We start from the raw sequence: 25,550 nt of genomic DNA, 5'->3' as shown, positions 1-25,550 counted from the left end.
TAATTTTACTAAACTAAAAACTTGTGAAAGAGGGCCTTAAATAATTTTCAAACACCAAACTGATTCACGACACACAGTAGTCGACACATGTAGTTTTTTTTAATTTGCAAACGTCGTCTTTTATTTGGAGATTGGCAAACGCATGTTGAGAAAAAAGAGAAGCTTCGATATATCGAGAACACGGTATCGGTTGCCTCCGGCAAAAATACACCGTGACACTTCGCGAATGTCATAATGTTTAAATGGGTTTTGTTCGTAGCGCGCGAACATGAATGGGATTCGTCTGCTTATCGACTGACCTCTACTACTGCGAAATACAAACTATCTCTGAAGATACTTCGGTGACGTAAATTACTTTTCGACGAGACGACGTCGTTCGTTTACTCGTCGCTGTATCACACCCGCGATACTGATTAACATTTAAATAACGAGATTGTTCAGCTTTATAATTAAAATCCAATCAACTGCAGGGATTCGTACGAGACGTTTGATCGTCGGATCTCGACGTTTCGGAATTTATCATTTTGCGAAATTACGCTTTTCCAGGTGGTAGCTGCGGCATTTTATTTCGACAAAATAATTAGTTGTTTATTATTGTATTAATGATTTTCAAAATGGTTAATATAATTATTATATTGTACAAAATAATTATAACATTTTCGACAAAATCATTAATACATTATCGGTAATTATTGTAAATCAAGTTTCCGGTGAAAGCTCGAGCTAACTCGCACATAAGCTAATCACGAATGTTCCTCGGAAAAACAGATTTAAAAGCATAAGCCAGAGCCAGAGTAAACCAAGTTGCCCGTCTTTCAACGCTGACTTGGTATTAAACTTGATTTAACTGAATTAAGATCGTTACAAAAGTGGTGTAACGAAATTATCGACCGATGAAATCAATGTCGGAGATAAACGGATAGGTAAACGTTGGTCCTCCAAAAGAATTTAAACGGCGCACGCCGAACGAACCTATCCCTCGGCGAATTTCCATTCGAACTGAACAATCCCACTTCCGAAATTTAATGAACTTGGCAAATACCTGAGAGCTTCAAGGACGAAACCATTGGATCCATAACACGGTTCGTCAAGGGTAGATTAAATTTAACGAGCGACGCATTTGCAATACGAAAGCAGCGATTCGAACGATTCGAGAGGGTACTAAAAAATCGATTTAACGAGCTTATCTCGGTTCTATCCCGAATTCCGCGGGAAAACGATGGATTCGGACAACCGTTACAGTCGGACAAAGTTAAATACAAATTTCGATCGATCAATTTCCGCTGGTCTACCGGTATTTAAAGATTTTTTTTTTTTTTTAATATTTTCCTCTCTTTTCGATATCAATACGGATCCGCAGGAAAATCCGCCGCCACTTTCGAAAAGACGCTTAAATGTAAAACGATCGCTGCGTTTTATCTCTCCAAGCAATTTCCTACGCGAGATAAAAAAAAAAAAAAGGATCTCGCCGCGAAAGGTGAAAGTTCAACGTTCATAAACACGAAAAAACCATTCTCGCGACACGAACGCCACTCGTTCGAACCTAATGCAGCATTCGCGACATCGTTCGTCATCTTTCCTCGACGGCGTGCAAAAAAGAGCAGGATCACTCTGGTCGATCGTTACCACCGTTTCATTACTCTTTCTAATGTCACGTTGATCATCGTGCGATTGATTCGTCCAAGATTGGCACGACACGATCGGGCGAATCGTAGGTAAGTGTCACGACCAAAATTATCTGTCTTTTCTGGAAAAACACTCCACGATAACACTCTGCGCAAGAAGCCGAAGAATCAATAAAGTCACTTCAGTTGAAAAGACATTCTTGAAAGAACTCTTTCTTTGTATAGGAAAGCTGGAGAGAAACATTTGTCTGTGGCTATCACAGGTGAATTCTACACGTAGTTCGATCGTAAAAAACCGCGAAATTGACTTCGACCTTGAATTTCAAAGTCAAAATTTAAATTTTTTGTTTTTGCATTGTATTCTATTCATCACGATGATAAAACTATCCCAAGGAACCATAGATTGCGACCTAATAGTTCTCTTGAGAAATGGCAAAAATGTTTCTTGATCATTTAACATTGCGAACATCGCGTGCTAACAGCGACTTTATAGTTCCGGATTAGGTTTCACCAACATTTGATTTATTACAGTTGCAGTATCAGTGTGAGTCTGAATAATCGACTGTTAACATTATGAACAAGAATCATAAAACTAACTGTTAACATTATTCGAAATATAAATTTACATTACATTGACGCGTCCAGAATCATAAAGTCGTTGTTAAAACCCATGCTTCCAGAATCATAAAGTCGTTGTTAGAACGCACGCGTCCGCAATGTTAAGTGATTGAGAAACATTTTTGCCATATTTCAAAAGAACTATTAGGTTGCGACCCATGGTTCCTTGGAAAATTTTTACCTTCGTGATGAGTAGAACGGCAAAAAATGCAAGAAAGGAAGAAAAAATTGTTGACCTTGAAATTTAAGGTAAATTTTGCGGCAGGTCCTTTACATGTATTTCCATCAAACCGAAGATGTAGAATTCACTTATGATATGATAGCCACGGACAAACTTTTCCTTCCCTTGCCGAATCTCTCAGTATTTTAATATTCAGTATTACGCGTTTAATATTTCGCGGACGAGCGTCGATCGCTACAATTCAATCAATTGCGCTTTTCTTTATTCAAAAACACGTTTCCTGACGTTTTTAATACGATTACTGTTCAGTGTTGGTATTTATTCAGTATCTCTTTTTTTTAGTGTAATTTCCTTCTACCACCGTGACAGTGATAAACAGATTCGAAGAATCACGGCGAACTCGCCGACCGAGTTTCAAAGTGGGGGAAAATTAATCATTTGCGTCGAAACGATTAGACGTTTGAACGATCAAACCGCGACAGAGTTGTCTTGGCGACAAAGTAATCCGCCGTGAAAGTTCTCTCTCATCGAAACGAACGTCTTCCAGAGCGCCGTGTCTGAAACGGATGAACGTTCGGCGATTCCGAGTCTTCAAACACGGCATATTTCCGTTCGTTCATGCCGTCTCCACGTAAAATTAGTCCGGTTGGAATAGGTAAGTTTTCAATGAACGTGATGGTTTTGGCGAATCACAGTGACGTCAACTGTGACGACGAATCAAAGATAGATTCAATAGCACGATTGAATCCCGCAATGTATATATATATATATGTACATTCAGAAGTTGTTTGTTAAAAGTTTCCATGCTTGGTTATTTATGGCTACTCGCGGATTCTAATTAAGGTTTAAAGGATTCGGCGACTCCTAGGAATATCACGAGATACGTTTCTGTGGTGGATACGTTGAATGCCATGCTAATTTTACATGACTGGCCCAAGAAGCCAACATGTTATTGTACTGTTATTGTACAATAGGTATATTGAAATATTATCTACAACAAATAAGTTGAGATGTATAACCGTGTTTAAAGGATTCATTTTAATTTCATTTGGGGCTTTACTTCACGGCGCTGAAACGCGTTTCTTCGATTTTCTTACTTCTTCTTGCGATATATTTTATTAAAGCACTGCAAACAATCGAAAGGTAAATCAATACGGTCTTCACAATGTGACTTGTTTTTTTGGTACAATTTTTTGCTCCTGTTCTACCTAATTGTCTTGAATTCTTTTATTTTTATTTTTCGGTACATAGTGAAATCGTCGGTTGCCTGTTCTTCACGTGTTGTAAGCCTGTAGAGAAAACACATGCCAGGAAATGAAAAGAATGGCAGAAAAGCCAGAATCCGGCGACGATTTTGTAGAAGGCGGTGTGAAAAGAATTATCGCAATATTATATGTTCTATGCTGTTCTATGCTTATTATATGTTAATACATTAATTTCTTCACGTAATTGTAGTAACGGAGCTAATAATGAAAAATTTAGAATCATTAAGATTTACTTCAACGTGCTTAATATCAAACGACACACGCGAAACGAATTCGACGAAAATACAGGAGTCACGCCGATCGATTATTTCCTTCGAGTTTCGCCTCTTCTGTTAATCTCTATTTTTATTGAATTCCAAGATGAACATAGGATATTAATTCCCCTGTAACTTCGGGAAATTAAAAAGGAAAGGTGGCGTGCAGAGTTTTCGTTCTCGACGATGGCGAGAAAATCGATCGATCGAGCAGTTTCGTCGTTCGTTCGTCTCGAGCGGCTCGAGAAGAGGCTGAGAAGAGGCTGGATGACCGGGCCGTGAAGAAAGAGCAGAGTACGCCGGAAGGACGTAAGCCTTCCAAAGAGAACAGCAATTTCTATTGACTCACCAGATGTTGAGAAATTTTTCCCGCACCTTCCGCTTCATGCTGTCGCTCTTCCGACGATACTGCAACCTGCGACAGGAATCCGCGTACAGCGGCTCTGGCAGCTGTTTGTAGAAACCTGAAAGGTGACAGCGCTTTGGAGATTGAAACCGGAAATCGTTCGACTGAGCTTCGAGCGCGGCGAACCGCATTTCCGATCGATCGCCACGCCGTTTCATTGCCGCGCGATGCTCGACCACCCGACTAATTATCTCTCGATCCATTGCGATGGATCTCGTCGTTCGGCGACCCAGTCGGTAAAAAAGACGCGAATTCGCGGGAAAACGGAGGGAAAATTGCGGATCGATTCGACAAGAGTCCGCAACGTCGTGAAACTTGGCAACAGAAGCTGCTTCCGCAACGAGCTGAGAACTTGAAAGCTTCTGAAAGCGCGTAACATGTCGATCCTTTTATCGCGGGTTGAATTAAGAATTTGAAAGCCACTGGTGTTGCGATGAATCGCGTCGATCTTGACGCGACGTGTTGGAGCCACCCCGTAATTTATACGCTTCTCTTTCGTACATTGAACGAAAATAAATATTCCTCGTTGATAATTCTCTTAGTTCTTTACGAAGAAGAACGTGTACTAAACGAAATCTCGTAGATATTTATATGTTAAATGAAAAGAAAAATTACCCTTCGACAATTCTTTTATTTTTTTGCACAAAGAAGAACGTATATTAAATAAAAATCTGTATGTATTCGTATGTTAAATACGTTTTGTATGTTTTTTTTTTTTTTATGTTTCGTATGATATTTATATGTTAAATGAAAACAAAAATTATTCATTGATAATTCCCTTATTGTTTATAAAGAAGAACGTATCTTAAATAAAATTTTCGTATGTATTCGTATATTAAATGGAAGAAAAAATTATCCCCTATTTTTTACAAAGAAGAATGTGTACTAAATGAAATTTTGTATATATTCGTATATTAAATATATTTTGTATATTAAATGGAAGAAAAAATTATGCCCTATTTTTTACAAAGAAGAATGTGTACTAAATGAAATTTTGTATATATTTGTATATTAAATGAAAAGAAAAATCATCCACGATAATTCTCCTCCTTTTTGCAAAAAAAGAACGTATATTAACTGAAATTTCGTATATATTCATATATTAAATTTCGTATATTCGTGTATTGGTGTATTAAATGAAAAGAAAAATTGATAATTCCGTCGATAATTCCCTTATTTTTTTTACGAAGAAGAACGGATTGGGAAAAAGAAAGAGAAAGAAGATGAAAACATAGACAGAGAGAGAGAGAGAGAGAGAGAGAGAGAGAGAGAGAGAGAGAGAGAGAGAGAGAATGGAAAGGAGTGGGAGAGAAGGGAAAGTTTTGGGGTCAAGCTCGTTGGTTGCCTGGTCATAGGGAAACCTTGTATCTATATGTGCGTTTGGCTAGGAATCGAAGATAGGAATAGCTGCGACGGTTCCTTGCACGGGCAAATATTTATTCAGCGGTAGACGTACTCGACCAATGTGCTGTTTATTCGCGCGTATATCCATCGTCCCTGGCGGATCGGCGGCGTTAGAGCGATTTTTCGATTTGCCGCAAGTGGCCGGAAATTCTCCTAAACGATCACCTTTAACAGTATCCGTTTCGCCAAGGAAAATCCGCTAATAACGACCGACGGCAATTGCAGCTGCGAAAAAAGAATCGCTCGTAAAATTCAACGACTCCTACGCGTGGAAACGAGTTTCCTTATTTCCTTTTTCTCTTTTGTTTCTTCTTCCAACGTCTTTTTCCTTCCAACTATAAGATGTGCTAAAAAAAAGTGGATGATATTCATAAAGTGCGATGTTTTTTTAACGCGAACAGAAATGGTAAAAAAAAAAGTTGGTCTGCAATTTAATTTCGCGTTGAAAAAAAAAGGAATAGCTTTACAAAACATTCTTTCCACCTCGCATTTTTCATTCTTTTTTTTTTTTTCTGTCTCACTCCGAGGCAAATGAACGAATTAATTGAAATTCTCTCGTCATTCGATCCATTCGAAAGCAAACAACAAATATCGTTTATTTTCGCTTATTTTTCGCTGCTTGCACGTCGAGCTTCAACTTGGCTTCTATCGAAGACTAGTCGAGTCGAAACGAACCTTTGCCTTCTTATTTTTCAAAAGGCCGAGGGGAAACAGAGAGAGAGAGAGAGAGAGAAATACACAGTGGATGTCGCGTTTGTCATTGTGCGTTTCGACGCGAGCGGAGAGATGAGGTCGAAACGAAAGAGCTTCGAAACGAATCGACTCCCCGCTGTCCACGCCGACCCGGTACATTATTTCCCAGCGTGTGCACGGCTCTTTGTGCCAAATGTACAATTTTGCGCGCGGCTACGATGTTTGCGCGGCGCGGCTAGATTGAATTATACGCGAAAGAGAAAGAGAGCGATTCGTTATTGTTGTTGTTGCTGCTGCTGCTGCTGCTCCGTGATATTCGATTTCAATTTCTGATCAATCTCGTACCGACTTGAAAGCAGCGAACAATGGTCGATTGAAAAAAAAGAGAAAAGAGAAAAGATTGTGGACAATAAAACTAAAAATAAACGAATACGGTAGAAGCGTAGAAAGCTCGGCAGTTTTTGAAAATACGCTTTCGAAAGCTTGGCGTTTTGAGAAGATTATTGCTTTTTTTCTCCTGCCTTGTAGTCTCTCTTTAATCCTTATAGTTTCTCAAAATCTTCCTATTTCCGACTCTATAAGTCGCTCGGGTGGAAGCATGCACGTCCGTTCGAATTTAAAGAAAGATATTCGTAACAATTTAGATCGAATTTCGTCGCGCGACGAATAAATAACGATTCGAGTAGCCGAACGACGACTCAACGATCGAGAATATATCGGGAGAACGTGAACGACTCTGGTCGAATATGAAAACTTACTCAGCCAACTGAGCTGGTCGTTGTGCTCCAACTTGTTCTTGAAACTGTCGACCTGCCGCTTCAGTTCACGAAGAGCGAACGACGGCGACGCGTACAGGGCTTCTTGATGCTCGCGGAGTTGCCGTTCCAAGGCCGCCACACGTCTCTCGAGAGCCCACAGTACTTCCGCCTCGATCACCCCCGACGAGGCCGGATGCGCTCCGACGATCTTGAAAAAAGGGGAAACATACATCCTTACAGCCCCGACGCTCCAACGTTCCATCAAGTGTACATCGAGTGTATCATAATTGCACGGAACTTGTTCTTGTAATCTAGATATTGTACATCGAGTGTTTCCTTTCTTTTTTCTTTTTTTTTTACCTCTCTCCCTCTCGCGAGAAGACGAATGGGGATTAAATTTGATCGGTCTTTGCGCTCATTCAATATGTAGATTGGATTTCTAACATTTTATTCCACTTGAGAGAGTTTCACGTGATTACGAGTTATTCTTCGATTTGCAGTGCTTTGCCTTGATCGACGTTGATTATAAAAGGAATGTTACTGAGAAAGAGAGAGAGAGAGAGGGGGGGGGGGAAGCAATATAATAAACGTACTTTTCGATACGAAGGAGAGGAACACTCGTCGATGAGACAATCTACGGGAAATCTCACTCAAATTGAAAGGCTCCGATTGGAAAGCAACGGACTCTCAAACTGTTCTATCGCTTCTTCGGCGCGAATTTCGAGACGTTCGGGTACAATGAGACCCGAGAGAGAAAGAGAGAAAGAAAGAGAGAGAGAGAGAGAGAGAAAGATCTGAAAGGATTGAAATTGAGATGCTCCAGCAAAATTAAATTCCGAACTTACTTCTCGTCTTCTTTCGAGCAAACTATCAGCGCGAAACGCGATCCTCGGTCAGCGAAATTATATCGGTTAATCTTCGCGGAGTGTCACTGTTAATTAAAATTCACCGTTCTGGTAAACGAACGAGCCGAATGAAATTACGATAAAGAGAGAGGAGCTTCTCTTCAAAAGCGTGGCGGCTCGTCGCGATTGTGCGACGAAGTTTTTCAATTCGATTCCAAATGACACTCGTCGTCGATGTTAAAAGAAAGGTTCCCCGGGGGAAGGAGAAACGGTAAATTACATAATTTAACGAGAAACGCTGATCCGGTGGGAGTCGGAGCTAGTGGAAACGGCACGAGACAGCTGCGTCAGATAGCTGGATCGTTACCTGAAGAACATAGGGAGAGTCGGGTGTGTTCGCCGGCAGATTAGTCGAAATGTTCAACAGCTTGTCCTCCTTGCAAAGCTTCACGATGTCCAGAGGGCCAGCCTCTGCTGCATTTCTAAAGAGTTCTGCAACAGAAATCGCATCGTCTCGTTGATCGTACGTATTATAATACTAGAAACAGAACGGCCACGTTACGTGGCGGCAATAAAAGTTTCATCGTCCTGGAACGTCAATATTTAACTTATCCTTGAACGAAATTCTACAAAGATAAAACTTTTGAATTATTTTTTTGATAAATTGAAAATTTGCATCGTTACCAGAAACTTTTAGCCACGTTACGTTACGCGGCGGCAGTAAACGTTTTATTGTCTTGGAACGTCAATATTTGATTTATCGTCGAACGAAATTCCGCGAAGATAAAGTTTTCGAGTTACTTTTTTCATAGATGAAAATTTGCAACTTTCCGATTGCAACTTTAATGACGCGTTGATATTGTTTATTAAAGCGGGACACGAGTGTAAGCGTGTGCTCGAGGATCGTTCCTGGATTGTACGTGGAAAATACGTTATTCATATAATGGATATTTAAATAATGGATTCAACGAGTATAATACAACTATCGTGCTCGCTGATCTGGTGCAAGTTGAAGGAAAAAAATGAAATTAAAAATAAAAGATCAAAGGATAATGGATGAAAACCTGGATTAAAATTTGAGGCAGCCAATTAATATTGAAATCTCGGTGAAAGTTTCGATTAAGGAACATAATTCCAGTCGCAGCGTAGACGTAAAGTTTCTATCTCAAAGATGAGTACTTGAGGATGAGATGTTTGAGATAGCGGGAGCTTTAACGATTAGATCGTTAAATCTCCTCGGTGTCAGGCGTCTGCTTCGCGATACACGTGAGTTTGCTGCTCGCAGAGGAACAAACACGCGTGGCGTTAAAAATCGACGGGAAGGAGTGGGAGGGGGACACCGTACGGAGAGCCGGCCGTGAATTCATTATTCAAATGGCACGGCTCGAAGCCGTTGTATCCTTTCGGTGATATCGAGCGTAACGACATTTTATAAGTGCATGTTTTATTCATCGTCGAAACGTTGCCGAGCAGTTGCGCGTAACTTGACCTAACGCGCGCATTATGTCGACGCAATTACGGCCGCGATGCCGGAACACGAGCACTGTCACGCGGCCCGTTCGTTTTCCATCCACTTTCGCCGAAATTATTCAACGCAAAGGGACGTGGCTCGCACCACAAAGAGAACGAACGAACGAACGAACGAATGCACGTACGTACGTGCAACAACGCGTCGCAAATTTGTCTTGGATCGCGGATGATTTACCGAGACGTTTTCTGTCTGTGGCCATCCCTCTGTTTCCGAGCTGGTCGAGAGCACGCAGAGAAATATGGAGATGTCTGAGGAATGAAGAGGGCGAGCGAGCTTGGGGATAAAGCCTCTTCTCCTCTCTCTCTCTTTCTCTGCATGAAAATTAAGTTGCTACTTCCTTTCGTCTTGAAAGTACACCGAGACGGAGGGAAAGATAGAGCTACGCAGCTAGCTGAAATCATATTCATATAAAGAAAAGCTTGCTGTGAACGCCTGTTTGAATGCCTTCGAGGATCGTTGTACGTACCAACATCGATATTCAACAGAGAATTAAACGCTCATTAACGTTCGCGGCATCCTTCCGCCGCTCCGCTCCATTGGAAGCTGAAATCCTTCCCGATATTCCCGATTCCACGAACTCGACCGAGCGTGCAATCACCGTCCCTACCAACGGACCCGCAAACCTCCCGAGATCTAACCACCAAGAGAGATTAATACCGATTTGGTTAACCGGTTCCCGCCTCGTGTCGAGCCTCGCGCAACTTGCACAAGAGCAGCGATTCAGTCGAATTCCGTAGATCGAGCGTCGGAAGAACCGTCTGCGGTGCCTAGATCCCTGGCCAATTCCAATGGGAAATGAAATTACCATTCAACAACGTCTTGAACGGCACTTGGGGGCGTCTCACAGCAGACACGCCGCTTTCGAGAGCGCGAACGAGCATAGACTAGTCGACGACGTCGACGAACGCGAGTGTCGGCGACTGAGAAATATCCTCGGCTTCGTGTATTAGAGAGGATTAACACGTTCGCCAATGAGTAATGGACAGCGCGCGAGAACGCGGCGGCCTCCGTGACGATTAATCATCGGTTTCGTAGGTGTGCGCGCTCTAAACGCGGATCGAAACCGTCCAACGAACCGATACGTTTGCGGTGCGTTTCGTTCCCGAGCTGCCGAAACGACAAGCAACGTATTATCGAATATCGCGGAATAATCGAATAATCGACTTGTCGCATTTAACTGTCTTACAATTAGTGCCACGCAGCGCGGTCGCGCTGTTCAAATTTCGCGTCGAGTGCCACGGTACACAATTATAGTGTGTCATATCGAAGCTTCCTTTCCTGATTACTTTCTTTTCAATTAAACCTGGCCCGAATCTAACTTTTTTCTCAATTAAATCTAAGTTGCACGAACATAAACCTAAACCTAACCTAAATCTGACTTAAACTTAACCTAAATCTAAAAGCTGCTTAAATAGGTTTCTACTTTATCTACGTTTATTTACAGATATGCTTGTGCATCAAGGAAACAATAGTGTGTCGTCAGTCATATCGAAGCTCCCTCTCCTAATTACTTTCTTTTCAATTAAACCTTTTCATCTAAATCTAAATGAACTTAAACCTAGCCTAACCTAAATCAAAGTTAAACTTAATCTAACTTTAAAAACTGCATAAATAGGTTTCTATTTTATCTACTTTTATTCTACAGATACTTCTGGATAATTGCATCAAGGAAACGCTATCGCATTGTTCAGATTCGTGTCGAAGAGTGCAAATTACAAACCCGTAGTCAGTTATGTTGAAGCTTGCTCTCCTAATTACTTTCTTTTCAATTAAACCCAAACTACGTGAACCTGAAATAAATAATAGGCAGTTTTTACTCTATCTATAGGCTGGTCAGTGAAAGACGGAATGATATAAAACAAAAACAACTTTTGCAAACACACGTTTTTAAAATTTTTTACTATTTTATTTGGATTTATATATAATTAATGGATGTTTTTCAGTATTATGTGTGAAAAACAAGAAAAGAAAATTATGACTTTTTCAAACCCTTCAGTTTTTCAGTGGCCACCCTGTACTTTTATTTACAGATATTTCTATATAGTTACACCAAGGCAGCGCCATCACGCGGTTTTTTAAATAGCCTTTGGCACTAAAATAGTGTTTCCACCGCATCGCAAGACGCGTACCCGACAACAAGCTTCGGTGCTTTGGGCAATTCAAGCAAGTGTATATTTTCTTGCGTGAAAAACACAAAATTCACGTACGGCTTGTGTATTTTGCCGCGTGACGCTAAATTGCTGCGGGTGGTAATGAATATTTCTTGTTCCGACATATACGACGCCCGTATCGAGCCCCGACGTTCGTGGGAACGAGCTCGTGTGCAGCTCGAGCATCGAGAAACGAGTAGCGTGTAAAATGTCGAACTGAAAGTTGAGTTATCGGTTATTATGGCTCGCGATCGAAGAGATGGATCGATACGTTTTGTCAGCGTAATTTTGCCAAGTCCGACAAGACTGGAAATATATTTTAACACTGGAACAACCTTTGTCAGGTTAATATCGAAATATCAATACCAAGTTACTGTTCATTAATTATTATCAAATTACTGTTACTCGTCGGTGTCAAAATAGTCCACGTGTAAGTACAACAATCAAAATAAATCGATCTGTGCAATTACATTTCTAAACAGAGATCAATTGCTCCGGCAATTTCAAGAAAAGAAGACCCGAAGTCCGAGATATGTTGAGATAAAAGCGTTCAGCTTTTCTCAAAACTACACGTTGCTGCTCTATGGATCGAATGTAGAAACTTTGTTGCGTAAAGCGAAATTCACGTGCAGCTTGTGTATTTTGTGGCGACAAGGATTCCTGCCGTTTCAATGCTGTTACGCAATTCTACCGCACTTCGTAGAAATAAACTGGAATTGCAATACCGTGTAAAATGCTAATCTGAAGTGGAAGATGAAAAGTCATCGAGTCATAACATCTGAGAATATTTCACAGGCTTACGAACACTTACGGGGGTGTTGTATTATTCTCGATAGAAAAATTCTGCTCGACAACCACAAAGTGGCGCGAGTCAGGCGAATTTTTGAATGCCCGCGATTTGGACGAGAAATCGGAGAAACCGCAGAGCGAAAAAAGCTGCAAAGTGGATGGCGTTCGACGTTAAAGTGTCTAATGCCTCGCTATTGCAAAGAAGGTGAAAAGCAAGGAATCGTGTCGGCTTTCAGACCGCGCTCGGAAAAAAGAAAGAAAGCGCTAATGGCGTCTGGCGGTTGCTTAAAAACCAGGAAGAGGGGTAAAAGTTTCCACGTCGTTCTAGTTATCGATTCGACAAAACGCGAGCTTAGTCCCCCTCCTCGTGTTTCGCGGAAGATTCATGATTCCTCGTGAAAAATGAGCTTCCCAGCCAATCTCGTGTAAGGATCATTTATAAAATTCAGCTGTTGCACTCTCTCTTTTTCTATACAAACATCCGACGTATTTGCTTCACGTACGTGAAGAGGAACGCGGGAGGGGGGAAGAAAAAAAAAAAACCACACACCAACTACCAATTTTAATTAAAATTGCCTCGCGAGAGTTTCGCGCGAAGCACGTTCAAATGACGTAACGAAATGTTGCATAAAACAGATGTACGTCTTCGCATCGGGAAATTTCGTCCCCGTGATGCCACGCGGCACGTGTTGCACATTAATTTCAGTCTGACTGAAAATTCATACGGAGGCACAGACAACGAAAATATGTTCGATCATCCATCATGGTATCCGTGGTTTCGTAATCTCGCAGGGAATCTTGGCGAAACGCGCGTTGAATTCAATTTAATCGCCGTTCAAACGAGAGGGATTAACTGAATATTTTATAATTTTACGATAGACAAGTTTACAGGGAAAACAGGCAACTTCGCTTTATTCGTATTTGCTAATCGTTTTAAAGTACAAGTTGCTCGGGGCAAAGCAAGATTTATCGCCCCGAGGAATTTCTGCACAAGGTGGTTGCACAGAAGCTTGCATGAGTTAATTAATAAGGATGGTCTTAAAAGGATTCGTTGCAAAGAAAATCTTCGGCTCACGTCTCCCGTAAATTACGCCTGCGACTTACGTCTTTTGCTGAAAACTCGCGTGCCGCGAATTCCAATTACAACAACCTGAAATCGAAGCAGCCGGAGGAAGGAATTAACGGATGAAGAAGTCAATGAGAAAGGGACGTTTATTTAATAATTATTATTCCCCGTTATCTCGTTTCACAATAAGATTTGAATATACGGAAAATAAAAGAAGCTACTCTCGTTTGTCGGGAAGTGGGGGAGAGAGGAACATTTCCCGGGCAAATATTCCTGCCACCTTTCATATAAATCCTACCAATAAATCTAATTCTCAGGAAACGTACAAACGAACCTGGAAACGTACACCCTGAAATCAAGATAAATTCAATGAAATCCGATTCTTCCAGCAAAAAATTTACTTTCCAGCGAGCAACATTTTTCAAATAATCCATGTTCCGCGTTCCAATTAACGCACACTGAAAAGGAAAAAAAAAGAGAGAAGGGGTAAAAAGATACAGAAAAAAAAAACACGCGAACAAACAAAAAGGGAAGAAAGAAATGAAAATAAAAAAAAATTTGCGACAAACATCGCCGATCGCTGAACGGTGAAAACCGAGCGTTGGCGTGAACAGATTTTCCGCCGGGGTTTTCAATTCCGTCGGGGCACGAGTTGTGAAACAAAATTTCTGGAAACAGGATTCGTTTTAAATACTGCAAACGGTAATCTGCTTCGGCTATTCGAACGAAATTGAAAAAATTTCTCGGATCAACGGGCAAAAAACGGGAACAGAAAACGGGAGGAAAAAATATTTCGAGTATATTATTTCATTCCAACTTTCGCCCTCGATCCAACTTTCGATCCTGTAATATGAAATACACCCGGTGGAAAAATGTTTCTCGCGTTATTAACGCGAATCGTGAGTGCGTTCTCTTTGTGGCGAATCGTTTCGGTTGTTTGTTCCGCGAAAAGGAAAACCAGAAATCATCCTTATTAGTTGGGAAAAATCCGCCCAACTATAATGGGGAAACCTGGAGTAATGTAACAGCCACGTGTGCCGAGGGATCACGTTGAAAAATGTATATTTGCTTTCAGTAATTACGGATATTTTGGGGAAAATTCTACCTAAACTTTGTACTGTATTATAGTAGTGCGTTGGAAGCAGAGGATGATTCTACTTGTAAAAACAGATTGAAAAGAAAGAATAAAATTTTTTCAATTCGAGGCCTTTGTTCTTTCGAGAAAATCGAGCTTGAAGATGTGTCAAGCACATTTGAAGTTTGTTGATTCTAAATACGAAGGAAAAGAATTAAATTAATAAAGGCTGTTTACTTAAGGCCTCATTCTCGAGAAACTTTCGAGTTTGAAAATTTATCAAGTACACGCGTTAAGGTAATTTCTATCTGGGCACGTTCAAAGTCCATTTCCTGAAAAATAAAGCTTCGAATGGAGAAATTGTATTCTACGTTTTTTATATTTTTGTATATAGAATAATTTCTGTTACACCTGGAATTCGCCAAATTGAAAGAATACTTGATAAATTTTCAAGCTCGATTTTTCTCGAAAACGAAAACATTCTGTTCTATGTTTTTTGATTTATTTCTTCACAAGAAATTATTCTTCCGTTCTACTTCCCACAAACTACAAACCATCCTGCGTACAAAATAACAAGAAAGAAAAAAAAAGAAACAGCGAAAATAATCAAAATAATTCGATGCTGGCGTTCATTTGACGACCTGATGATAAAAAATGACGGCAAGCTTATTATTGTTGATTTTTCATAGTCGCCAAATACGAGAAGAGCGGTTGGACGATGATCGAGAGTAGAAAAACGCGTTGCAAAACGGAGGAGAGTTCCAAGGTTCGTGTTGTTCTAATATTCATGAACTTGCTGTACACCCGTTGTGTACGACGAGCAATGACGAGCAACGAAGAGCAGAGAGCGTAACACGGAACACGAAACACGAAACACGAAACACAGCACGAGTGCAACTCGCGTATACCCACGCCCACGTGCGTACACCTGAATAGAGGCCGCTAATTAAAATGAAATTGTTTCATAGCGTGGCGCGAACAATATTTATAACGCGACCGTGCCTCCCTCCCTCCTTTCAACTTCAGATCTAAAACGAGAAATCCTATTATATACCGTCGTTTCGTGGTAAACGACTATTTCGATAAATTCGGCCGTTATCGACGTGCGCGTAACGAACGAACGAACGAACGACTCTCGAAATTAATCATCAATTAATCCGGTAGCCGGTGCGAGCAGCCAGCCGAATTTCCATCTTTTTCTGCTAATTAACCCAAATGGTTTCGAGATATTATTCGCGGTGACGACACTCGGCCGATTCAACAATGCGGCCGCGTTAAACAATGTTAAACAATGTGAGAATTTTAGCTCGCAACTCGTAAAATAGACAAGTGTTGTGGAAACGTGACGGTTCAATCTCCTGCGCTGGAAATAACGTGCCTCACACGTCGAAATTGCAATATTTCCTGTTTATTTAGTATATTTAAGTACCAGCACACAGGCAAAACAAATAATAAATTTATTTAATTCTTAATAATTTTTATCCAGTGATATCATGCCGACGAGTTCAAAAAGAAAGCGACGAATTATTGTATACGGTTTGGTCACTCGTTATGGTCCGCAATCGGTTACCAGCGCAATTGGTTGAAAGCACTCGGTCTGTTTGAACAACACCGGTATTTAAATAACAAATATATCTGGTGCACGTATTACGTAGTGAAACGTATGTAATCTGCCTGTAACTTCATTTTGCTTCATTTCGAAATTGCTTTGCGTCTCTGTCTTTTCACTTACAATACACGGCGCTACGACGAGAAATCCCACAATCGAAAATTTCAAGAAATTTTCGTCGTCGAATTCCCGTTCGTCTCACGAGCGAATCTCATAAGAAATTCCCTCTAATTGTCGAGTGAACGCGACGCGATCTCGAACCCGATCTCTATCGCGTGGATAAAGCGGCAGACAAAGGGTGGAAAAAGAGGGTCGCGAACGAACGTTCCGCGAGAGAACGGCAGGAACAGTAGCGAGTTTATTGCTTGTTGGCCAGCCTGCAGGCTAAATTCTGTTAAAATTCCCTGGACAAGCCATCGTCAAAGGACACCTCCGTGCCTACCCGTTCGTGTTGAATTGATTAATTTTTTTCGAACTGTATTGCTTTGACAGCCAAAAATTGTCGAGATCCATTAGTTATTTTTTAAAAAGTTACGCGTGTGGGAAAAAAAAATGATACATTTATGTTATTTGGGAAACGCAACATTATTTTTCAATCACTCGGAACGGATTAAAATGAAAATGAATTAAAATTATCGTTACCGTTCTTGTTAATTATATAAATTTCAAAAGTCTATTAAATTTACCACGTGTTGCCAATTACTTTCTTTCAAATCGCGCGTCGATTTAAATCTTCCGGTAAGAAGATCTTCCACGTGACAGTGAAAAATGTATCGTTACGAATCTGCGATTCGTATTTCTCGATAAATTGAAATCTAAGAACTCAGTGCATTCTTATATATGCCCATGATTTTTCTCGCGTGTATATACATATGTTCTCGAGCTCGAAATTTGCGACTGTTAGGGCAATTGTTTCTAACAATAAGTACATAAAATATCGTCGTATCGATCAATCTAGCGCATACTTTGATTCGTACAATAATTATTATTAAATTCATAACTATTTAATTATTAATATATAATTATTAATTTAATTATTAATATATAATGATATATAATATATATTATTATTATTAAATTTAATATTGGAACAGAAATAAAAACAAACTGATCCACAGCAAGTTAATGACGTGGAAATCGATGCAACGAGAATTGAAGAACGAAATTCGTTTCACGACTTGCACTGGCCCTGCAATAAAACAATCTTCTAAACGAATTTAATCGAATTAATTATTGAAATTAAATTGAGTGAAATGTATCTAAAAAAAAAAAAGAAGAAGAAAAAAAGAAAGGAACAATGCACTGGAATTGACCTTTACACTGGATAAAAGAAAGTTCCCTCACACTGAGTTGACCTAAACAACGTCGAACGTGGCTCAAAGTTGCGTCGCGTCGTGTCGTGTCGTGTCGCGTCAAGTTAAAGCACTGTTTGGTCACGAAGAAAGTTTTTCAAACGAGAAAAGCGGTAGACCAACGCTGTCAATTACACTTGTCGAAATGATCAGGCCAAATATTAGCTCGGGCAGCGATGTCGAGAATAATAGAGTCTTAAATTAGAAACGGGGAGAGAACGGTGAGCAGCGGTCAAAGGTGGAGGAGATGGCGCGCTCTCGACAAAGCTATAAAAATCGACCGGGGCTTTCATTGAACGTGCGACGTGCGCGATCGTTTGCCGAGCAAACTCTTTTAATTGACCGCGGGGGTGTGAGCTGTTCGTGGAATCGTCGCGAAAACCCTCTTCGCCGTGCGCTTCTTCACAGACACGGCCGTTCGCTTCGTCGCTTCGAGCTTTCGTTGAAGCTCGACTGAAAAACCGTGGCGAACATCGCAACCCGACGTTTCGAAAACTCTCCTCTTCCATTTGAAGACTAAGGCGAAAAAGGAAAAGAAAAGAAAAAAAAAAAAAGAAATAAATACGACGCGTCGGGTAAGTTAAAATTGAAGTGTCTCTTCGTTTGGCGGACCAAACTCAATCTCATCTGACAAAAGGTGTCGCTTTTCTTTATCTTTCGAAACATTTGCTTTGTCCAAGTATTCAGTCGACACTCGTCACATCTGACACTCGCTGCGTCCCTTCAACCCTTTCGAGCGTTCTGCTTGATTTTGAGAGTGTGCACTGGTTGTGCTTGATTATTTCTAGAGTATACTCGACGAAAACACAGTAAATGCACACGGTGAAAGATTGAATTAAATTATAACAAAATGATAAATTTTTTTTTTTTGGTGCATCTTTGAAGAATTTTTAATTTAATTTTGGTAATTACGGTATTTACAGAATTTAACATTTCATTTTTTGAAAATTATTCCACAAAAAAAAAGCTATTAAAATAATTCAAAATGTGGAGAAAAGAACTTTGAATTTTCATCAATTCATAAAAAGAAGTAAAAAATCAAATATTGCAATCAAAAATTGCAAAATTAAAATGATCAGAGATAAATTTAGTTTGTTTTTGCATTGTATCAGATTTGTCCGAACAATTTCCGTTATTTTCAAGTGCATATTTTCTTTGTTTGTCTCGTTGCCATGAAATATTCTAAAATGTGCTAAAATTACAAATAATAATATAATACTTTCACTTAAATTTTACAACAAATAGCGAAAGCGAAATTTTTTCTACATAACGAATATCCTCGACATGAACTTAAGGGGTAAAATCGATTGATCCAACGAGGGATCGTGCTTCACGGTCTCACAAGCTCGTTAAAAGCGACACAATTGCCATAAATCGTCGTCGAAAGGTATTAACGATACATCCTCGACTTTCTCGCAGTCCGAGGTTCGCTTTCGACCGCGCGAGTGTTTCGGGGCTCGTCAGAAGCAATCCGAGAGAACAATTTCAAACGCAGCTCGTCGAAACTTATTTTTGATTCGAGTTCTGCAGCTCCGTCGGTGAAGCTGCATTCCTCGAACTTTTGTCGAAAACCCGTCGTTCTCTCAGCGAATCCCCGCCGAGCTAGAAACAACACACAATGAATCGCGATCCTCCGCAATGAAGAAACACCCTCTCTCTTCCCTAGCGTTCCATCCATAATCACGTTTCTTATCGAGAAAAAAAGAAAAAAAAAAAAGAAAGAAGAGAACGAGAGGAGGGAGAGTGAAGTTACTGAAGTTGATGAATGAACTAAAGATGAAACAGGTATAGAAGCCATTGTAGCTATTGGCATCAATCATACAGAAAATGGAGCACTTTTAGTAAAAATTATTAATAATAATATAAGTATCGGTAGTCTGTTTATTTTATAAATAATTAAATTTCATCTTCCAAATATTCTGAAAAATGAAATAATTGTTAATGAACCTCTTTCTCCCAAACGATTTAAAATAATTGCTATTATTCCAGAATTAAACGACCTTTAACTTATTATATATAATAAATAATTAAACAGTAAGAAATGGATGTAAAGAAGCACATGTTCCCCCAATAATATCGAATTCAAGTCTCTTACCGGGTGGTGGTACTCGAGAAAGAAAAAAGAAAAAAGAGAACGAGAAGAGGGAGAGTGAAGTTACTGAAGTTGATGAATGAACTGAAGATGAAACAGGTATAGCCATTGTAGCTATTGGCAATCATACAGAAAAGGGAAATTGGAGCACTTTTAGTAAAAATTATTAATAATAATATAAGTATCGGTAGTCTGTTTATTTTATAAATAGTTAAATTTCATCTTCCAAATATTCTGAAAAATGAAATAATTGTTAATGAACCTCTATCTCCCAAACGATTTAAAATAATTGCTATTATTCCAGAATTAAACGACCTTTAACTTATTATATATAAGAAATAATTAAACAGTAAAAAATGGATGTAAAGAAGCACATGTTCCCTCAATAGTCTCGAATTCGAGTCTCTTACCAGGTGGTGGTACTCGAGAAAAAAAAAAAAAGAAAAAAGAGAACGAGAGGAGGGAGAGTGAAGTTACTGAAGTTGATGAATGAACTGAAGATGAAACAGGTATAGCCATTGTAGCTATTGGCAATCATACAGAAAATGGAAATTGGAGCACTTTTAGTAAAAATTATTAATAATAATATAAGTATCGGTAGTCTGTTTATTTTATAAATAGTTAAATTTCATCTTCCAAATATTCTGAAAAATGAAATAATTGTTAATGAACCTCTTTCTCCCAAACGATTTAAAATAATTGTAATTATTCCAGAATTAAACGACCTTTAACTTATTATATATAATAAATAATTAAACAGTAAGAAATGGATGTAAAGAAGCACATGTTCCCTCAATAATCTCGAATTCGAATCTCTTCCCGGGTGGTGGTACTCGAGACTTACTCGACCAGACACGAGACACGAAAGGCAAGGTAAGGGAGAAGAATTCCGGGGAAGAACAGAGCGTTCCCCCCTCCCCCGACTGCCATTTATCCACCCAGCTATTTCCAGCGAAACAACGAACAAGCATCGAATTATCGCGGATCGACAACAGCGTGCACATGCCTGCGTGGAATCGACGATTCGCCTGAAACGGGGTTAAACTCGGTTAAAAACGAACGACGGGTCTGGGATCGTTGGTCGAACTGGGATCTCGATCGATCCACCGATCTCGTATCGAATATTTAGCAAAGCTCGAGCTTCTTCCACGGAAAAAAAAAAAAATATATATATATATATATATATATATATGTATATATTTTACGGGATTCGTTCGACTGTTCTCACCTGTCTCTTCCCCCTCTTTTTCACCCTTCATTCTTCTTCTCCCCCCCCCCCCATTTCCATATCCCTTCCCCCTCTCCGTTTGCCGTTTGGGATCGACGAAGAAGAGCTCGAGAAACTAAAAATGTTACAACAACACCGACGGAAATCAAAGATGTGTGTGGTGGTTCCTACCTTTTCGCTATTTTCGCTCGTCCGCTTGCACGATCGAACGCGCGAGAGGCAAGCCTCCTCTCTCTCGGCTCGGGCTTGTCCTGGCTCACACGACGCGGCTCCGTACGAAACGAAACGAACGTGGTGGCACATATACACAGAGGCGAAAGAAGGGGGAGAGCTATCTTCCGACCCGTCCATTGGCTCTAATAGGATAATGAAACGTGAATCATGGATGTACGGCGGACGATTATATTTTTATTGTGACCCACGCTCAATTTATTCATTATTTTGTTGAGGCCAATATCATTGGTACGAGGTGTAGGAAGCCATTGCGGTCGGAAAGCATCGTTCGAGAGTTCCTACGGGTCCCGGGTGCCTACTATTACTTTTTATTATCCGTCGACGAATTAGAAAATAAACGCGCGGAATGGATTGGCTACATCCTCCGCGTACGCGTAACCGCCGCGTAATTAGCGGGAACACTTGCCGCGGGAAGTCGCCGCGCGGTGTTCCGTGCGCCGATCACCGCGTTCGTTTCTACATCGGCGACCAAGCCACGGTGATACCCGAGACCAAACTCTTTAAAACCCTTGTGCTGTGCTTTAAAACATTTTCAAGTACACACTGTTTCTCAGTGTCAGTTACTTTTCAAAGTTGTTTCAAAAACGACCTGCTTGAAAAATAACGAAATCATATTGTCAAGTGATTCACATGTAAATAACAAATTAATTTATTTCCAATTAAATGATTCGTGAAATAAACTATTTACTGTTTTACCCGGATTTTGATTTTAACAGAAACAACTGCTTTCTTGCACTCTGCAATTATGGCAGAGTCACTACGCACACACGTCTACGGACACACGTTGAATATGGATATCGCTTGATTTTTTGGTGACGATAAAAGAAATTTAAATTTACTCCATGACTACATTGATAAAACGTAATACTTTCTTCGCGTCTTCGTTGTCGAGAAACCATTTTCATTTGCAAAACTTTAACTTTAGATGTCACCAAATTTTATTCATTAACGGACCAAATGTTTGAGGGGCACACGCCAATTAAATTATTTTGACTTTCTTTTCCTTTTCGTTTGAGTATATTTCATTTCATTGATATTTATTTTAAAGACAAATATTCAACTATCAAATAAACATCATTTTCTCAAATAATCAGTTCTTCAATTTATCATTTCCCCAATATTGTTTTGCGCCGCTTCAATGTTCCTTTGATTAACCAAACGAGCCGCGTACCGTTAATTGAAATCCATTATTTGCCAAATACTAAAAAAACGTCACTTTGAAGATTTACTTTCAAATTAAATTACTCGAAATAAATAAATCACACAGAACTGATCGAGAGTATCAGAAGGAGAAGACGCAACGAGCCACGTGTTTCGTTTTCACACGATGCTTCTTCGCTCCGCGTTTCGCTGCAGAAACATTACGGCGAGTTGAACGAAACAGATAGAAAGAGAGAGAAAGAGAGAGGCAGAAACTAAAATTCAATCGAAAAAAAAAAAATAAACTGAACGTAATTCGATCGTAATTTAATTCAAATGTAAATTTTGCTCGTGACCGAGCGAATATCGACAGGTTTATTAAAATTCTAATGGAGGGCTAATGGAGGACCGAAGTTGAGTAACTGATAGACGTCTTGTGGTTCAATCGTGTATAACTACGTTTATACGTTGGAACAGGCTATCAGAAGTTCCCTATATTCCCTAGATACGTAGGGTGCGCCAACTTGTATGTGTAAACTTACACTAAATTGATGATTGGAACGTCGTTACACGTGAGGAGGTAATTGTCTAAATAAAGAGAGCCGTCTAATTTAGCAACGACGCCACTTTTGCTCTCGAAACTTCACTTTGCCTTTGAATTACCCCTAAAATTACACAACTCAACGTTGGAAAAACTACATTGAAAAGTCAATGAGAAAAATGGTAACTCACTTAGAGGATAACTCCGTGGCGGAAAGTTTGTCCACCTCTTCTTCGAACTTCTGCTAATAACTTCGTTGTTTACATTATGAAAACAAAAAAAAATCGTTAAAACCGCTGCCATGAAAGGTATATTCATTGGCAGAAGAAACTTTGAAACAATGAGAACAGCAGAAAGTGAAAGTTCATTAACACGTTGATCGCCGTTAAATCGAATAAGTTTCTTTGCAATCTTTTTTTATGGTTTTGCTTTTTATTCTTCTATTTCTGCTCTCTTGTTTTTTATTCTTCTTGTTTGTGCATGTATTATTCAGTGTTAACTTGTCAAATTAAAAGTTTTTACTCGTTCTTTTTTTCTTTTCTTTTTTTTTTTCTTTTTTTGTCCCTCAAGTACAGACCGCTCAGAGAATTTACAACAAGATCCCTAAATCTCAGTTAAAACAGTTTTGTTTAAAATGTTTCCCAATATATCGCAAACTGTTAATAATATTATGTAATATTCCAATAACTTTTAATTTGACTAACGCTGAACAGCACACGCACAAATTTCACAGAAAGAATAAAAAACGAAAGAATGAATAAGGTAGTTGTGACTTCTTCAAAACAATTCAAACAATTTACTATATTGTTACTACATCTTGATAATTCAATTCTTTTAATAATAAAAATAATTTACTGTCAAGAATTAAATACCGTCTCTTTTTCCTATTCAAAGTTTAAAATTGAGATTGTCATTTACGTGTTGGTCTGCCATCGACATGTTAAACGTTTCACGTCTCACGTCGACATAGTTCCCTCCACCAAATCGTTTCTTTCGTATTGACTAAATTTCACGCGGGCCGAAGGGCGGAAACGGTCCCTGATCGCGGATAAAACCAGTCCGTCCCCGATGTGTGTCGCGCAATCATCGTCGATTTTCGCTCTGAATCGCGAGCCAACTTTCGGACGATCCTGACCGCAAATCGAGCGCGCTGAAATTGTCGACGACCGAGAGAGCCTGCTTCCGGGACTTTCCGGAACGAGCTGGACAGTCAGTCGTGAAAATTGTTGAAATTGGCCGGTCGATTACTTCGTTTCCTCGATCGACGTTCGGCGTCCTTCGTCGCCAACAAAGAATAATTCTCTACAAGATTTGTTTTTCAGATGCCTCGAATTAACGACACACCGTCCTGATGAAACTTTGATAGCTCGGCCGAAGGTTTAAGGCTCGGTTCTTGACACAGTTTCCAGGCTTACCAGAAATACCTCGGCAACAGCAAAGTAGACAGATTCGCGACCAACAGCCAGCTGACGAGCAAAAGGAGTAAAAATTCCAGAAATACGTGCGCAGCTTCGTAAAGTTGAAGGTGTCTGCGAACACGAGGTGTGTGGAAACTCGAGGGAAGAAAGTTTAGAAAGAGAGTTAAGTGGTGAAATTTATAACCGCAGATCAGACGCTATGAAACGGATACACCACAAATATTCCACCCTCGGTTTATTTCTGCAAAGTCTACCCAACATTCTAAATAGTTCTGCGGAAAGATACAACGATTACATTGAAAAAGAGAAAAGAAGAAGAAAAAGAAGAAGAAGAAGAAAGAAGATCGTTGGATCTATCCGGACGAAACAGCGAAAATGTTTCTACTCTGTCTTTCCATTCGTCTTCTTTCCATTTCGTCTAACGGACGAGTAATTTACTACGAGCATCTCGCGAGTACATAAATCTGTCACGATTAAACGTTATAATTATATTTACGACGAGTGTCTGGACGACGAGAGCTTAATTTCCAGGAGGGAGGGAGCGGAATGAAAAGTTCCAAGTAGGTTAAACTTTGTAATCCGTTGATGAAAGAGCCGCTCTTGCATTTTATCGCGGTGCAGAGGCACGAGGAAAAGAGAGAGGATAAAAGGATGTAAAGAAATGTTCACGGATTGGGAAGAAAAGACTGTCCGATTACGAGATTGACTAGACGCAAAGCCGATTGGAGGGACAGCTGAGCGCTGATTTTTAATGGAAACACGGTACTCGACCACGCAGAACGAGATGTCGCGGTCTAATGCAAAAATGTCAGCTAAACAACAACGTTTTTACAGGAAACAAATGCCCGTTCTGCCGTGTTTTTTGCGGCGTTCCCCATTGAACGCCATCCTCTTTACTCGTAAGAAGTAAAAATTCAGAATTTCAAAATCGGGAACACGGACCAAAAGCAACGTTAGACGATAAAGGATTACGCGGAGAACGCGGCAGTAATATTTTTTCCAGTCTGATGCATCACCGTGAAATTCGACGGAAAATTCAAAGTGTTTCGAAGGAAAATGGACTTTACGAAAAGTGAACTTCACGAAAATTCCATCGTCTCATTTAAGTCGTATATTTCAATAGTTTGATATTTACTATTCATATTTGATATTTGATATTCCATATTTAACATTTGATTGCGTCGCGTTACACTTTGACATTTACTTATTTAACGACACACTTTGTTATTTACTTGTTTAATAATTTTGCTAAAAATTTACTCGCAAATGTACCTGT

The 25,550-nt window shown here is 39.8% G+C and overlaps 1 protein-coding gene across 8 annotated transcripts in view; it reads right to left on the bottom strand.

Moving 5' to 3' along the window:
• The window catches only part of LOC122527345 (cAMP-specific 3',5'-cyclic phosphodiesterase 4D), a 182,001-nt gene that overhangs the window by 17,674 nt on the left and 138,777 nt on the right, over nucleotides 1-25,550 (bottom strand). For 6 of the 8 annotated variants that reach the window (XM_043651432.1, XM_043651429.1, XM_043651431.1 and 3 more), the window contains 3 exons: nucleotides 8,417-8,541; nucleotides 7,205-7,412; nucleotides 4,293-4,407 (listed from right to left, as the gene is read on the bottom strand). In XM_043651432.1, coding sequence (XP_043507367.1) covers nucleotides 4,293-4,407; nucleotides 7,205-7,412; nucleotides 8,417-8,541 — 448 coding nt within the window. Of the gene's footprint in view, nucleotides 1-4,292; nucleotides 4,408-7,204; nucleotides 7,413-8,416; nucleotides 8,542-9,754; nucleotides 9,944-23,047; nucleotides 23,175-25,550 lie in introns of those variants that run through there. The other 2 variants (XM_043651436.1, XM_043651437.1) reach the window with 2 other exon arrangements.

This window comes from Frieseomelitta varia, unplaced genomic scaffold, assembly GCF_011392965.1.
Source record: "Frieseomelitta varia isolate USP_RPSP 00005682 unplaced genomic scaffold, Fvar_1.2 scaffold_215, whole genome shotgun sequence".
Taxonomy (NCBI): domain Eukaryota; kingdom Metazoa; phylum Arthropoda; class Insecta; order Hymenoptera; family Apidae; genus Frieseomelitta; species Frieseomelitta varia.
This window is presented reverse-complemented; position numbering and strand designations above follow the sequence as displayed.